Genomic DNA, 17,685 nt, shown 5'->3' with positions numbered 1-17,685 from the left:
TCTGATCTCCTCGATGTTAAAGTCGCCCTCAAGACCTGGATTGGGCCTGCCCTGGTACTGTCTACTTGGTGGTGCCAATCCTCTTTTGATTGGGAGGTACTTATGCACGAGCCGCTGCACAACTTGCTGTTCTGTAGTGCGCCCTATCTCTTTATGCAAAATTCGAGCGATAACATGCTTTTGATTTGTTTTGGTGGTGTTTTCGTTGAGGAGATGCTTTAACATATTCCATGTCTTGCCATTGCGCATCTGACCATCGACGGAGTTGCAGATTTCGTCCCATTGCTGCCTGGATAGTGCGCGACAATGTTCCTCGACTGATCTGTTTACCTCAGCTATCTTCTTCCACAGTCTTCGGTTCAGGCGCTGACCCTTCCAACGGTTCAGTAGTGCTTGCTTTGCCTCAAGAAGCCCTTCTTATCTATGTAACTAAACATATTACACAGAGCATAAAATGTTGGCAGTGTTTTTGACAATCATTAAAATCGCATATAATGCGTGAAACCCACTCTATAATGAGTGAGAAAGTTGTTTAAACTTGACACCTCACCTTTTCTCAAGACACTTGTTGCAATGCCTCCTGCCAAATGCCTCCAAGCTGCTGCTACCAAACATACTGGGAAAAAAAAGCTTACAGTGAGATGCAAACACACTACCTCAAGCAGAAAAAAAAATCAGTATTATATTACGCTTAGATGTACATACATACTGGTGAATATGGCCTCGTTCACTTGAGATCTCCAAATGCCTGTGTTAAAATAGACTGGCAATATGTAATACGTGAACAGACATACATGAAATAATATTTCTGCTTTATTATGGATCCTCTAGCACTTTCATGTCCCTAAAAGCTAAATGTAACAGTAAGCCTGAATGGATCTGTCAGTAGCATGACCATAACTAGGGGGGAGTTGAGGGAGCTCCGACAGCTCCAGAAATTTTTTTGTTTCAACTTTTAGGCTGATACTTAAGTGCTTGCACGCCTTCACATGAACCCCCAGTTGCCAAAATTAGCCGTCCGACACATAAACATGCCCCCCCCCCCCCCCCAAAAAAAATTCCTGGGTATGGGCCCGGTCAGTAGCACTATGGTGTCATGCACTACTGTTGGTTTAGAAAAGAGTACCTCTATTGTTATATTGAGTGAATTTGGTGCATTGAAGCCTGATACGTCAAATTAGTGTTTTCAGTGACCATAATTTTCTTCGATAAAAAGAAAATCTCTTGTCACTTCACTCTCTCACATTAGCTGTTGCCTCCACAAGCAACTCCACAGGCAAGCCTGCTTTGACAGAAACTTGTAAAATGATTTCTACAAACAAGGGGCCTTTGAGTTATACATTTCGAATTTGTACAGTTAATTGTATTCAGCATTTGTGAAGCCATGATTTGATTTTAAAAAATTTTCTCCAGTGCACAGAGGCGAATTATCTTCCCTACAAAAGAGCGGCTACTTGGGCTGGTTGGTATTGAATTTCGGAATATACTTTTTTAGTGCGCAGGGAACGTTTCAGAAAGACGACAGATAGGACAGAGTGCTCTGCGCTCTGTTCTATCTGTCATCTTTTTAAAACGTTCCTTGTGGAATAAGAAAGCGTATTTAAAAAAAAAACCTTCCCTAGTTATCCCAGGGAGCAGGAACTACTCTTTCCTTTTTGTACCGTTCAAGTCATGTGCTTGATAGAAGTCCAAAGCAGTACTCTAATTGCAAATGGGTGCAAGGCTCACATATGAACATGAATTTACATAGGCAGAAACCAAGAGAAAACCTTCCAACAAAGGAGATCATGCCATGAAACTTGGAAAAACTTGAAATGGTAGCACTCCCAAAGCAATAATCGTCAGTCAATGATTTCCAAGCGCATCTGGTTGTGAAAATAGTCAATCATCGCACGAATGATACGCTTTTTGATATGGATATCACCACAAAGAAGAGCACACATCTCCACAATGTCCATAACTTCAATGTCTGAGAGAGCTCGTTGCACAGCTGTGATAAGCTCGTCCTTTTGGTCATCAGACATGTTGCTGATGATCTCAGCAGCAGACACAAACTTGTCTCGCATCAAGATTGCAGCTGCACAGCCACCAAGTGCCCCACCTGCAAGTGGAAACACATGCACATCACTTACCACTTTCAACACTTTTTTTTTTGTGCTTGCGGCAGGCGAATTCCAGGAAGACTATTCTTGAGACAAATGTTTTACCCTGCATGTTAATAACAGCACAAAAATATCGGGCCAAAGAATATACCAGTAAGATAAAGGTACCAAATTATCAAGAGATAATTTTATTATTTCTGGGTAAGAACTAAGAATGTGGAATTACAATGATCTTTAAATTAAATTTTTTCTAAACTTACGGGTACTTATACATGTGCTGATCAGTGTCTCAAATCCTGGATTGACATTTTGGCTACGATAGTAATTTTCATATTACCACAGCCAGCTATGTGACTGAAAGAAATACAAAAGTGAGTTCTTTTCATGTTGTGCTTCTAGTCAGCATCATATGCGGTAGCTGCACGCATACTGGTTATAATCCTGGTGATTACTAAACATCTAGCAAAAATATTTCAACATTTTTGCTGTGCTTCTGCGCTCCCCCTCCCAAAATGGAAGCATTTCTAGCTAAGCCAATCAAAGACAGCGAATATCTTTTGTTGGATTATGATATGAACAGAGGACATGGAAAAAGTTAATTGCATTCCTGGATTCCTTTTGAAAGCAAAGTTTGAACAAACAGACCAGTGCAAAATTTTTGCAACTGCACTATTACAAAGTTATTGTAGAGCAAGTCTAATGTGCCACTGTTTCACATACAACAAGAACAATTTTTACATGTTTTGCTGGCAGCCATAGGTGGCTCCAGGTAAAGCTTACATCCAGTGTTTTGTCTGGTGCAACCTAACGATTGCAGCAGCAAACGTTCCCACAGTATATTTCAAAAAGTTGGCTTTTCAGTATTGCACCATGCAACATGGCAAGGTCTTTCAACCTCTGTACGATTAGAAGGTGCTTCATTGGAGTGAAAGAGAATGTGGTGACACATGCATTTGCACTCACGACCAAAGAAAGGTCAGTCATATGACAATACTTAATCTCTTGAAACATCACCAAATGATGTACCACACTTAAAATGTCAAACAGGCATAAAGAGCAATGCTAAATAAATGACAAAGTGTTTTTTATAAACTCTACCGTTGTTATTAGGTTCATTACTGGAAGAACAACTCAAGGCCAGGAAGCCTTTTAAAAAACTTCATGCTGGTTGGGGAAGAAGCTGCTAGGGGGCCAAGCCACTCAGATGCCTCTCAAATAGGCTCTGACAGTTTTTTATTCTTGCGGCTGACTAAGGACAACCACAGGATTCCAGACCATCACAGTTGTCGCCATACGATCACCTTATTCGTCAGATGCCAGGATATACCAGGTGGGCCTCTTTTTTTGAGCCGTAAGACTTCTCTCAAGTTCCCAAAATGGCATCGCCTTAAGTACACCATCGCAGGGCCTTGAGCGCGCCGTGAAGTAGGCGACAAGTTGGGCCCTCAGCTTGTTCCAAGCCTACGAAATGGATATTGTGAAAACTGAGGGCGAGACGCTGTCTCCTGAAGAGTGCAACGCTCAAGGACGGGTTGTGGCCCATGAATGATGCAACAAGGCAAATGATAAGACAAATGCGGTACTAGCCACAAATGCGAAAGGTGCATCCAAGGAGGCATCTCGGAGACTAAAGAATTTTCTACATCGCGGGCCAGTACCGAAAGGAGCGCAACTGCTGGAAGATGATTACAAGGTAGTAATAAATATGCCCAGGAGGTGGTCTGGGCTTGACGTGACAGTACAGCGCTCATAAGAGCGCAAAAGTACAGCGCGGCAAAAATTCTACGCTTTTTTATATCTAGGAGTGTCAATCAGCGCCGTTCTTAGCCATGACGGCAAGTGTGGAAAACTGCTTTTTTGCCTATTGGAATCACGTAGCAGGTGATCTAATCACGAGCCAGCAGCTGACTAACGATCCCTTGCATACTTCCTGAAGGCACTAAGTCTGCCAGAATGAGACCCTCACTATGAATAGAGAAAAGAAGTGGAAATTTAAGGGCTTGTTTTTCTTTGTTAGACACAATAATAATGAGAAATAACAGATATTTATGCAAATAAACGTATAGGCAATCTTATTAGTTGTAATTGTCATGTGAATGTGAAGAAATAAAAGTGGACGAAAACAGAATGTACCACTAGCAGGGACCGAACCTGCGACCTTCGAATAATGTGTCCGATGCTCTACCAATTGAGCTACAGTGGTGGGCATCACTCCGTCCACTTTATGGGGTATATATGTGCATTTATTGAGGGTCTATATGTGCATCTTTTTTAGCCTATATTTTAACATACACAGCATATTTATTATTTGACATATATAGAGATGTGTGAAATATTAAATTGAATACAAAATATAATTCAAAATGGAATGAAACAACACAAAAATGAAATCTGCTCATGTCATTAAACACAAAACGCACTGAGTGACTGCTATGACAGATTTTGCACGTTTTCCTTTCCTTGCTGGAGAATTATCACTATTATCACGAATTAATAATGGTACATTTCTAAAACCTTCCCTCATATGACACAATGTTCTATAAATGTGCATTTTTAATGCAAATGACTTTATTCAGAATAAAAGCTGTCACAATGTTGCCCCATTATGGGGCAACATTGTGACAGCTTTTAATCTGAATAAAGCCATTTGCATTAAAAATGCACATTCATTATATGGGGCAACTTTGTGACAATGTTGTTCTTCGCTGAATATGGTTGGAAAAAAAAAGGCTGCACGAAGTTACCTCATCAAAAGTTTATTTGAGTTATCTACGATTGGTTTCGGCTCGAGCAACCTCACAATTCTATGAAAACTTATTCATACATGTACCTCTTCAATCAAGATCTTTCACCTCTAAGATGCCCCATTTGCCTACTGGCCTAGGAGATTCATTTGAGTACAGAATCTTCCTTTGAGTACCAAACTGCGTCTTTGCGATCCAACCATCTCCAATTATTTTGAGTCCTCTCCATAGTGCTGATGATGCACCCATCATGTTTGACTGCCGTCACTCTTCCCGGGTAAAATTGTCGTTTGAACTTCACTATGACGAAGTCAACCTTCTTGAAGGTTCTTTCTCCGGAACCCGCACCATGGGCTCTTGAGACGTTGCTAGTATTTAGTATCACGGAAGGGGTAAAAGTGTCCGTTTCAGATAACCTGTCAAGACTTCCGGAGAGTACCTCAGAATCAACTGTATCTGTTTCCGACCACTTTTTGTTGTCGCTGTGCTGACCATCTAAAGACGATTATTTCTTACTGCTTTCTTCTTCGCTGTTGTCTTCAAGAGGAGACCTCTTCCAAGGTCGTCTAGCTCTGATAACATAAGAAGAACTGCCCTTCTTAGGGTAATTTTGCTACAGTTGGCGTGTCACAAAGTTACCCCAAGAAGTATCAATATTTCAGTTTCCTTTCTATAACCGTAAACAGACATGACTTGATTAAATTCATGTTACAGTTTATTTTAGCCTACATAATAACAATCACAAGTATATACCAGTTTTCGCCGTTTTTCTCGTAGGGACGGGTCGAGCACAATAAGTTTACGGTGCTTCGAGAATGCGCGCCAAAACACCAGTCAACATGTCAGTGCCTAGAATGGCTACGCAGCATGGGAACTTTGGCCGGATGTCCATAGGTCACTTGGCATGGCAGGCGAGCTTTTTGAGCGGCCTATTGCTTGCTGGCGCGAGATTTAAAATACAGAAACCTGAGTGAGTGTCACGAAGTAACCCCTGCAGGCACAAGGTAACCCCCCCATTTTATGGTATCAAAAGACTATAAATTGTTATGCAGAAACACAATCTGTTAACACAATCTGTTCCACACGACCTGGCTTCAGGCTCTCTTACCGTGATGTTACGATGTTTCCGGTTTACCTTACAATAATAATGTTGAGCTTCATCATCATAAGTGGTTCAGGCCCACAAATCTTCGGGCGCCTGTTCACAGCAGCATTTTAACTGCACACTACATGATGGTAGATTCTGAACGAGTGGTGCAGTGCGGCAAAGGCAACTGCACAGCGTGAACAAGTTTTCGAACCAATCACCAAGGTGTTCGCAGGCCAAAAATGGGAGGTTTAGCAGCGCTTGTGGCGTACGCAACAGAAGAAATCCTAGCCTTCGTTTTGGAAGTGAAGTTGTCAAGGGCTTGATCGTTTTCTGCTGTGTTTTTTATAACATGTGAAAATGACAATCTCCTTTCAAATAAAATGTGTTCACTTTTAAACCAGGATATCAGAGAAAGTTTTAATGAAAGACTGGCCCATTCTAACAACATTCGCATTAGTTCTAGCTACCTCACCCTAACCAAGTTGCACCAATTCCCTTGGTCATGTTCTGAATATTCGTCTAGCCAAATTAATCGAAACTTCGAAAACCTTTTCAAAAGTCGCATCTAAGTATACGATTAGGTATTAGTCTATTTGAATGTGAAACTCGAATATTCGAACACCCCTAGGTTTATCAGAAATACAGATACAAGATACCCAAAGAGTATAAAAGATAGATACAGTATCTAAGATACATGTACCTTTGATAAAAAACCAGCAAATACTGAAGCCAAGGCAGGTATAAGCAGTGTTAATCGTTCTGTTTTACATGTATTGTAATCAGTGAGTCAAAAAAATGAAAAAAGAAAGCAATATTTCCCCAAAAGAAACACGTAACCGGAACGTTACCTATTATTTTGTTACGGAGTGACAACAAAGAATTTTATATAATTTTTCAGTGCACAGTAAAACATGACAACCTGCAACAAACAAGGTCATGAAATGTCAGCAATAATGCGCACATATCTCAAGGTACAGTAACAGTGCGCATCTCAGGTGGCCATTCTGAAGTAAAGATAAGTATAAATTGTGTAAAAAATGTAAACAGTGGCAAACATAAATGTTTAGCTTAAAGCAAGTGGACTTTCGTGTGCCTGTCATGCAGGCTAGCTGGAGAGAGTATTCTCGGCTTTGAAATTGGTTTTATCAGAATAGCGGTCACGCACATCAGAGTGAACTCTGTGACGGGTAATGCTTGCTGCAGTTTTCAGGAGCAAAAGTCTGGAATAAACTACCAGCAAAAATAAAATGAACAAAAAATTTTTCATCTGTGCTTAAAAAACACTCGCTTAGTCTGATTGATGTTGCTTCAGTGTTAACAATCAGGATGTCATTTTTTTTTTTTGCTTGTCAGTAGTTTCCTGAAACCTGCTAACAAAACCAGTTTTCCTTGAGGTTAAACATATAAATTTTAACTTTGTATATTAATACATGAAATTACCTTGTTTTACTGCCTTTACATGTTTACCTAGAATTGTAACTCTGCACTTACCGGTACATTTGCTTTCCTTTTGCACGCTTGAGCAATTTAAAAATGTAAAATGGTTATATCCATTCACATTTCTGCATCTTCCTTTTGTACATGGAAATCTTATTTTTTATTTATCATTGGACTACTAGCCTTTGGCTATGGGTCCAACCAGTTTTCATATTTTTATATCTGATGCCTGCAAATAAAGAATTGATTGATTGATTGACTGATTGATTGATGTGCTGCTACTGAGGTTATGCTCACTCCCTTGACACTGGGCATTAAACCTCCTCAAAAATTTTGTAATTAAATTTTGAAAAAATAGTGCAATAATTTAGAGGCATACTGTTTTGTGACACTTGGCAGGAATTCGTGGCACAGTTACTCCTGCTCCTCTAAAGATTGTGGCATGAGTGTGTTTTACCCTGTGCCACTTTCATAAGAGGAACACAAGTAACTATACCACAAGTCTAATATTTTTATTATTGTTAGTTTGACTTCCAATTTTTACATATAAGCATCATTATTCCTTTTTGTTTTTCATTCCAGAACATAAACAAAACTTTTTGCAGTGGAACGAAACTAAAATCAAAACCAAAAATATTTCATTCCAACACACTGATTGTAATAATAGTAGCAAAGATGTGACAACAGTAAAGTGGATGAAAAGACACCTAATCACTGGTAGGGACCAAACATACAACCTTTGGATATCTATATCACAATTATTGTAATACACTTAAAAAAGTACAATTGAATTATAGCTGCCAATACCTTCTGTGGTTTCATTATCCACTGGTTTTTATTAAGGTTATGAGGAACAAAGAAATGAGTATTCAAAACATTCCCTTCCTTCAATTATGTATCTTAAGCGCTGCCCAACCCTGAGTGCCACACACCATTTCTATACTAGCGCAGAGCTAAATATATTACAGAATTTACAGAGTTCACCAGAAAAAAAAATTAATGACATTGTTCTGGGTGTCAACATCCTGAAATCTTGCTGTGATTGCAAAGCATGCCACAGTGAAGGCACAGGTTAAAGGAGTAGTGACACAATTTTGAGACATCGCAAAACATCGCAGAGTTCGCGAACTCTGCGTCCTGTGTACAGCCTGAATTGTAGAAACCGCCAGAGACAATGCACTTATCGTTGTTTACATGTACCACGAGCAAATGACACATTTGCCATTAATGCGTCGCGAATTACTGTCTTCCTATGACGTCACACTGATATTGCACGTTACGAAGGAGCCACCCCTTCGATACTAAAACCGAAAGTGACTTTTTAAGATAGTGATATAAAAAATATGTGTTGCATTCCCAGGCACAATAGTACTCTCAAAATATTTAAAATTCGTGTCAGTACTCCTTCCACCTTGACTAACTTGATTTAAATGTATCTAAATTTAACTGTGGGTGTTCTTGCATTTCACCAACAAGTGGCTTCCATGGCCAGGAATTGAATTTGAATTCTCGAGTCAAGTAGCGCAACACCTTGTCTGCTGGCTACCACAATGAGTCAGTTATCAGCAATACGTACAGTTGCTAGCTTTGTGTTCTGCCATCAGAAAAAGAAAAAAACGCCTGGCCTGCGCAGAAGGCGCAGCACAGTCACAGCGAACACTAGAAGAGCAGCCTTTCAGAGCATCTTCTAAACACTGATTGGGTAACTACTGCAAGTACACTTGCTTGGTACCCACTAGGGCATTAGTAAGAAATTTTTTGAGTAGTAGGCCGGAATTCGCTAGGCTATTTTTCGTCATTCTTCTGAGAAGCGTGGTATCTGCTATACACTTGCAAGGAATTTCGTGCCAATCGTTCATGCAGTGGCTGACGACGATGAGGAATTATGGCTGAAGTGGGTATGCGCCACAGTTAATAGGGGAACAAGAACATGATTTTGTAATGAGTTAGAGCATTGGACTACCCACTCGTTACGCTATTCACATTGTGTGATGACTGGTTGTTCTTTCGCTGTTTTAAAACGCTTCATAAGTCGTATTAATGCGATTGCTTTCCTGACATAAAGCCTGCCTAAGGCAAGTTTGCCAACAAGTCGCAAGCACCGGCCAAATTTTATTTTACAAAGCTTTCAAGAAAACACTTGCTCCTATATTGCTGAATATTTTTCAGATGAGTTATGACATGGATACACTCCCACAATCTTTTTGCAAAAGTCACACTGTGTTAATACCGAAAACAACTGACAAGGAAAAACTTCACTTCGTCGAGGGCTACAGACCAATATTGCTGTCAAACGTGGGCTACAAAATTTTCGCAAAAGTATTAGCAAATAGGTTGCAATTTGCTATGTCGATCCTCATTGGGTCTCATCAGACATGTGGGATCAGAGGTCGATCCATACAAACAAATATACATGTCGCTCGAACAGTGCTTCAATACTGTCATGGTTCTCAAAAACATCTTGCAATGCTACAGGTAGACCTTGCAAAAGCTTTTGATCGTGTTCCTCATTCCTTCCTTTTTTCTCTTCTCGAACAAGCTAATGTTGGCAAAGTTGTTCTTAAAGGCGTTAAATTATGCTATAATGAATGCTCAACTCGTCTGATAGTTAATGGTCAACTCTCCAAGCCAGTTTCTATTCGCTCTTCTGTAAAACAGGGATGCCCGATGTCACCTCTTTTATTTGCACTTTATCGAGAACCACTGTGCTTAAGCATAATACAGTCGAGTTGCATTCGTGGCTTTAGAATATTAGGCAGTGATGTTAAAGTATTGGCTTATGCAGACGATGCCGCATTTTTTTGCACAGATAAACCAAGTGTCGAAAATGTGGTATATACTATTGAAAAGTTTGGCGTAGTATCAGGAGCTCGTTTAAATGCCTCAAAAAGTTTAGGACTGTGGTTTGGCTTGTGGGGTAGCACACCGAACCACTTTGCAGGGATTAATTGGACAAGAACTCCTCCAACATACCTCGGTGTACCATTGCATGCATATAGATTCAGTGCGCATTACTGGAAGGAACGCGTCCCTAAGCTTGAACGACAGGCCCAGACATTTGTTCCCTATCGACTTTCGATATTTGGGAGAGCTGAAGCTTGCAATACTTTCTTAGCGACAAAGCTTTACTATGTATTGCAACTTATTCATTGCGCAAGATTCTATATACGCTTTCATCGGATTTTCGCTACTTTCATATGGTCTTCGACTTTCGAGCCCATGCGTCGTGATAATATATTCAAGCCAGTTAGTGAGGGTGGGTTAGGACTAAAACACCTTTATCTATGGCAAATAGTGTCCCGATTCTTCTTTTTTCGAGACAATTCCCATCCTGTAATCCGTTCCTTCTTGCAGGTTACACTTGTTGATTCCTTACCAGATTTAATTGTTTCATCCAACTTCTCCGAACGCCCATACTTGTGGGGATTCATGCAAGAAGTTTACCTCGCAGTTCAGTTCCTTAAAGCTCACTTTTCTGTAGAATACCTGTACACAGTATCACGCAAGGTGATGTATAAGGACCTACTGAGTACACTCTTCCCACCTCCACTGTACCGTTCACTGTACTCCAATCTTCCAGGTCACGATGTGTTGAAGCGAGTGCGCAAAATGTACATTCCACCGAATTCAAAAACATTCTTCTATAAACTCCACTCTGAAACATTGGCGGTAAACACATGGTTAGAAAGAAAAGGCATTTTCATTCCGTCTGTTAACTGCCGTCTATGTGATGTGCCGGAAACGATTGAACATTGCTTTGTTAGCTGCAAAGATGCCATACTATTTTGGGATGTCCTTCAACGAGCACTGAAAAAACGTTTCGTCATTAATTCTCACACAATACATTATCTTCTACCAGCAACGCTTGATGAAGTACCATATGATATGTTTTTCCTCATGGGTTTGCACAGCTTGTGGAAGACACGAATGCAAGACCGCAATGCAGAGCCCACCACCTCTTCAAGCGCACACTTCATTCAAATGGCTATCCACCTAAAAAACATTTACGACGAGCTAGACTTTAGACCGGACTGGTACTCCGTCTTAGAGAACTGTTTGACCTCACCCCTTTTTTGTTTGTATAACACGATGTGAAGAACTCTCCATGTGAGGAACTCGCGCTGTGTCAGCCATTTAGTGTTTATGAGTAACGCTTGAACACTTACTTTCGCGATTTGATCGTACTTTTGTTCGCTTGATTTTGTCTTTATTGCCCAAGTACTTTAATAAATACCATGAAAAAAAAAAAGCACCGGCCTAGCTCAGAGGTAGAATACTAGGCTGGCACCCAGCAGACCCAATTTCAAGCCCCACTGTGTCATTGGAGCTAGGTTTTCATTCTAATTCCGCGCGATCTCATAGCAGCTTTCTTTTTAAAAAGTATAGACCAACAAGGCTAAAGCAACAAGCAGGAGATTGTTGCACAAACATACACATATAATGTGGTGTAGCAACAAAATAACACAATGTCCACCCCCAATTTTTTTTCTCTATGGCATACAGAGGGCAAAATAGCCACTTCCCGGCCCTTACTTCAAATAAAAAAAGTTTCTTTTTAAAAAGTATAGACCAACAAGGCTAAAGCAACAAGCAGGAGATTATTGCACAAACATACACATATAATGTGGTGTAGCAACAAAATAACACAATGTCCCCCCCCCCCCCCCCCTTTTTTTCTCTATGGCATACAGAGGGCAAAATAACCACTTCCCTTCCCAGCCCTTACTTCAAATAAAAAAAGTGCCCCCCCCCCCCACCTAAAGAAAAAATAAAATAAATCTGCCTACGCCCCTGCACATATGTACCAGCGCTCATTCAAAGCTGTCCGATTCACATTCTTGAAACGTGTGAGAGCTATCTATGATGCACTAAAAGGAATGCAGGGTATGCAAGTACGCAAACACTATGAAGCAAGGTTAATTACTTCAATATACCAGTGAAGCTCCTTTACCATGATTCACCAAAGTGACTTTCAAAATTTTTTTGGAAGAGTTCTTTTTTTTTTTTTTTCAAAGAAAAGAGAGTGGAATGCCTATAAAACCAGAACAGGCTGTATAAAAGCTACTGCAGAAATTTATTTAGGGTGTTCGAAGGCTGGCCTGCAGGTTGCTAAGGTGTCAATGTCTATCTAACACCTTGACATAATGCAAGACTTGGAGTGTTCAAATATGCCAGTGCACTCCACAAATAGCGTACACTGCTGTGACCATTTCAGCCAAATTTAGCAGTTGTGCACAGTGCAGACAGTTCAACAGTGGAACACAATTATGACCTCTTTCTAGATGCCGTTCTATAAAATGGAGACCTGCTGCCAAAAATGGGCCAAGCACATGCAATCTGTAAATAGTTATGTAAAAAATGCACCCCCCAGAAATGGGTTGACGGCGAACCAGCATGAAGTTATGTAACTTCATAATTTATGGCAAAATGAGAAAACATGTCGCTGTGTATTGAGACATATAATCAGGAACTAGTCATTCATGCATTTATTTTACTGATTAAAATCTTAAATATAAAATACAAAACACTGCAGAACGAAAGGGGACTAGTTACCTTCGGGAAGTATTCAAGAGTCGGCATTCAATAATAGTTATATATGCCTTACAAATGGTGCTTGTCTCAATAATTGCCTTGTGTTTAACACTCTTGTTTCTTTAGGAGGTCTACATACATTAGCAAAGATAGAAGTTTTGTTGCCATTGTAGATGCTCGAGGCTAAGGCAGCGGTACGATTAAGCACCTTGTTTAACATCATGCAGGACCATCAGGAACGACTTTAGATGCAAAAAAAAATATATTCAAGAGCCTCTGAGCTTATACCAGATATCAGCGGCATCAATTGAGAACGCATTAAACCTAAAACAAAACACAAAATAGGCCGATCGGATTATTGCATTACTTTATAATGAAATACGCGAGTAGTCATGAGGGGTGTTATAAACTAACAGACGTCGAAAGCAACACAAGACCGCTCACTACAGGCTGCACTTAAATTGAGAACACTTTCACACACTCGTAGTGTGCAACACTTCAGCCCATTCTGTACACTGAAGAGCGAGCAGCACAGATGCCTCATCCGCGCGAAAGGGTCCTAACTACAGTCGCTAGAGTGCACTGCAGTGGGAACAGACATGAATTCCTGGTTCCGACTACTACTTAGTGTTGCGACGCAGAAACTATGTAGGCGATAGGTACCATTTCTTATCCAACGCATTCAAGGAGAGCTTGTTAAAATAGTGGAACAATTCGTAAAAGTACTCACCAACTGCTAACCCAACAGGTCCCATAAGAAAGCCGGCTGCCATCGCAGTTGCGCCAGTGATAAGACCTCCTTTAGCCGAATGCTTCAGTGTCACTCTCAAGTTTTCTTCTTTAGACACCATGCACAGAACGTCCAACATTTCGTCCCTCTTGACAGGCATGTCAGCGGTCAAGGTAGCCACCCCAACGAAGGCCCGGCGTGAGTCTGGGCGAGTTCCACTAGCACTGAAGGAAACCAAAGAAAGGTTAATATTGTCTTTCTGGTACTTTCTTAGCGGAGGTATGACGCAGCGTTAAGCAATGCGTCGCAACACTTCAAGGAAAATTAGTCCGACGTGGCGGTTACCCCTACGTATTCTTAAAGGTCTCTTCATGCGGAGCGCGAAACAACTGTAGAAACGAACTGCCCGTGTAAAACTTGGTGAGGTACTGCATAGGTATCCAAAACGACCAAATCTTGTATACGTATTCTTGGCGGAGGTCTCTTCATGCACAGCCCAAAGACACTGTAGAAACGAACTGCCCGCGTAAATCTTGGTGAGGTACTGTCAAAGTATCCAAAACGACAAAATCTATGTAAAGTACGCGCCGTTAAAAGTATTCTCCCTTGCCAGCTGCACAGCGGAACGTAAATAACGTAAACAAGCACCCAATGCGCTATGCGATTCTACAAACTGGTAGGTGTTCTGTGATTCTACTACTGACGTCACTGGTACCGACTCTCATACTTGCCTCTAGCGGCTCGATACGGCTATATTACAGCCAAAGAAAAGAAATACATGGTGGAACAAAAACAACTAGATTGAAAGCTCCCGCAATGCCTTGCCACACGGAGAATGAAAAAACTATTTTTCTTCCTTCATGCCTTGCCAGCAGAAGAGGTGTTATCTGGCAGAAGTGAAGCCAGCTTTTGCCCTGCCAAGATGTCAGTAACGTGCTCTTTTCTGGTAGTGCCATCTTAGAGTTAGGTTTGAATGCTACGTTAATTCTATCTAAAAAGATAGTTGTTTTCGACAAAATAACACACAGGAAAGAGTATGGGTGACTGAATCTCCAAAGAACTTTGCCTCCAATTAGAGGCTTACTAAGAAAAACTAGTAACACTAAGACGCACTTGGAGCACTATGAGACCCGAAAAAGTTTCCACGTTACACTAATTGGGCGTGCGAGAGAAACGCTCCGTTCTTAATCGCTGAACCATCCTTCATCCATGCGCTGAACAGAGATACGATAGTGATACTTTATCACGCCCCTAGTTCTTGCCATAGGCACGGCTTCACTCGCGGGCTATTTCCACTCCTGCAATTTCTTTAAGCCTCCTTGGGTAGACCGTAAAGGAAAGACAGCGCAAAAACACGAGCACACGAAGAAAACACGTACCTTTATGGGCTACATGTTCTACGTGTATTCTCTTTGTCCTCAGCCGGTGACGGTTATACGTAGTTATAGTGAACTAGAATATACTATAGTACTATAGTAGTGAACTACTACTAGTAATGGCCGCGGCGATGGCGTAGTGGTTAGAGTATCAGTCTCGCATGCAAGAGGTCCGTGATTCGAATCCCGGTGCCACGCAGTTTCCAACCGTATTATAAAAGATAATCCGCGTGGAGATGGAAGTGCCTGCGGCCTCACCAGTGACCACCACCGGTAACGCACTCCCTTACCAGAGAAGGATTGGCCACCCTAGTGCAGTACCTAGCCGCGCATTCCTCCGTGTAGCCGCGAGTTAACAAAGGCAATGCCTCCTAGAAAAATTATGCCTGGAACGTGCGCCGCGAACGTGCCAAGCTACATTCGAATTTTACCCTCTCCCTCCGGTACGAAGGCGAACGCCTTTGGTGGTCGCCCCCTGCTGCTCCGTGCGCCCTGCGAATACAGCATTGCTCACACAGTTGCCTCCGAGCAGCTATGATGTCACGTGACAAAGCGGCATGGTCACGGAGGAAGGAAATGTTCCTTCCTCCACCTTTCCTTCCTCCATGGGCATGGTAATGTTACGTGAACGCGGCCGTTACGACACTGAGCGGTACGGAGGCGAGCGGTTCGAAGCGGCGAACGGTCGCAACACGTGACAGGAGACATAGCCTCCGAGATTTTGTGCTAGCAAAAAGCTCCCAATTGAAAAAAGCGCGACGTTCTAGGCATAGATTTTTTTTAAGAAGCGTTGACAAAGGCAAGCAAATAGACCCTCCCACCCTCCCATGCACTGCGCCAGGCGGCCTCACAAGGCTCTCGGAAGCTGCGCACTCATTGGCAGCGCTCATAACGATGCGGCATGACGATAGTTATAGCGCGAGAACAAAACGACGACACAGAGACAAGAAGGACGCTATAACTATCGTCATGCCATACCAACTAGCCCAAGCTGCCACACTTCTAAGATGCGGCAGGGTTCGTGTGTTGGGCGCCGGCACAGCTGATGCAGACGCCGCGGTGAAAGAGAGAGAGAGAGAAATAACGTTTATTGCACCCGTCTAGAATGACGGGGGAGGAGGCTTCGGCCTCTGCCCCCAATCATCCCCCTAGCCATCAGCCCTTGGGACTCGGCGGCGGTCAGGGCGAGACCGATGACTTGACGCTGTTCTTCGGCGTCACGGCTGTGTAATAAGGCCTCCCAGGATTCTACGTTTCTACTTGGATCATTGTAAGATGGGCATGTCCATACCATGTGCACTAAACCCGCAGTGCTGTTGCAGTGCGCACATCTGGAGTTGAACACTTCCGGGTGCCATTTACTGTACAGGTGAGGGTTTGGAAACACCCCGGTTCGCAATTTTCGCCACATAATTTCCTCCTTTTTGCTCAGCTGTTTAGCTGCCTCTGGATATATCTTACGGTGGAGTTTATAGTGTGCGGTGATTTCCTGAAACGTTCGTAGTTCGTCTCTTGTGGAGAGGGGCTGCTCGCGCGAAGGCGGCGGGTCAGCGTCGATCGACCGGAAAGTGAGCCCTCGGGCGATCGCGTGCGCCTTCTCATTCCCCTTCAGACCTTGATGGGCCGGGGACCATACTAGTGAGATTAGCTCTGCGGGTACTGGTCCTTGTCTTAAAATTTGGCGGCTGTAGCAGAGATCCTGCCCATATCGTAGTTTTTAATGGCTGACTTAGAGTCGCTAACAATCACTCGTGTGCCTTTTTGAGCTATTGCCAAAGCAATCGCAAGTTCTTCTGCCTCTGTGGTGGTTGTGTTCTTAGAGGTGCAGCACGAGACCAGGTCCCCGTTCTCGCGAACCACTACCGCTGTGTGTGCTCCCTTTCTTTCGTATTCTGCAGCGTCCGTGTAAAGCACGCCAGATGGACCTTCAAGTTTCGCCTGCAGGGCTACAGCTCTAGCTTTGCGTCTGCCTTCATGAAACGCCGGATGCATGTTTTTCGGCAGCGGTATAATTTTCAGTCTTGCCCTAGTTGATTTAGGTATGCTAGCAGTCTGCCTGGAACACTCCGTGGGCTCGAACCCCAAGCGCTCCATGATTTTCCTCCCTGTTCTACTTCTCAGAAGTCTTTGGTGCTGTGACATCATGGCGGCTTCTATTAGTTCATCTAAAGTGTTAGAGACACCAAGCCCAAGAAGTTTAACCGTAGATGTGTTCGGGGGAAGCCCTAGCGCAGTCTTGATGCCTTTTCCTTATAATGGCTTCAATTTTATCTTTTTCTGCTCTACTTAATTTAAGATAAGGGGCAATGTATAGTACACGGCTTATCACGAAAGCTTGAACTAATCTTAAAAGATTGGCTTCCTTCATCCCCGCATTCTTGTTAGAAATGCGCTTAAGCAGGCGGCACGTCTGGTTCGCACTAGCTTCGAGTCTCCGGATAGTTTCAGTGTTTTTTCTATTTGCTTGTATGCGCATCCCTAGAATTCTAATACTGTCTATGGTTGGAATAGCATTACCATTCACTCGTAAAGCGATGTCCCAACCCCTTCCGAGGGGATTGTGTGTTTTCCTTTTTTGCGATGGTAGAAAAAGAGCCTCTGATTTTTCTGCCGAGCATTTTAACCCTAGTGGTTCGAGATATTGTTCGATGGTATCTATAGCCGCCTGAAGTGC

The 17,685-nt window shown here is 42.4% G+C and overlaps 1 protein-coding gene across 2 annotated transcripts; it reads right to left on the bottom strand.

Annotated features, from left to right (window-relative positions):
- Positions 1-393: 393 nt before the first annotated feature.
- LOC119176416 (protein C19orf12 homolog) lies at positions 394-15,820 on the bottom strand. 2 transcript variants are annotated; one of them, XM_075877642.1, is made up of 3 exons: positions 15,015-15,820; positions 13,636-13,859; positions 394-2,101 (listed from the first exon to the last, which is right to left on the bottom strand). In XM_075877642.1, the coding sequence occupies exons 2-3, from the start codon at positions 13,793-13,795 to the stop codon at positions 1,842-1,844; spliced, it is 420 nt and encodes a 139-aa protein (XP_075733757.1). In that variant the 5' UTR covers positions 13,796-13,859; positions 15,015-15,820; the 3' UTR covers positions 394-1,841. The 2 variants fall into 2 exon arrangements, with proteins under 2 accessions (XP_075733757.1, XP_037283575.1); XM_037427678.2 differs by lacking the exon at positions 15,015-15,820 and having other exon boundaries at positions 13,636-14,369.
- Positions 15,821-17,685: the final 1,865 nt, after the last annotated feature.

This window comes from Rhipicephalus microplus, chromosome X (assembly GCF_043290135.1).
Source record: "Rhipicephalus microplus isolate Deutch F79 chromosome X, USDA_Rmic, whole genome shotgun sequence".
NCBI classification, from domain to species: domain Eukaryota; kingdom Metazoa; phylum Arthropoda; class Arachnida; order Ixodida; family Ixodidae; genus Rhipicephalus; species Rhipicephalus microplus.
Note: the sequence above shows the minus strand (reverse complement) of the source record. Positions and strands in the feature narration are given on the sequence as shown.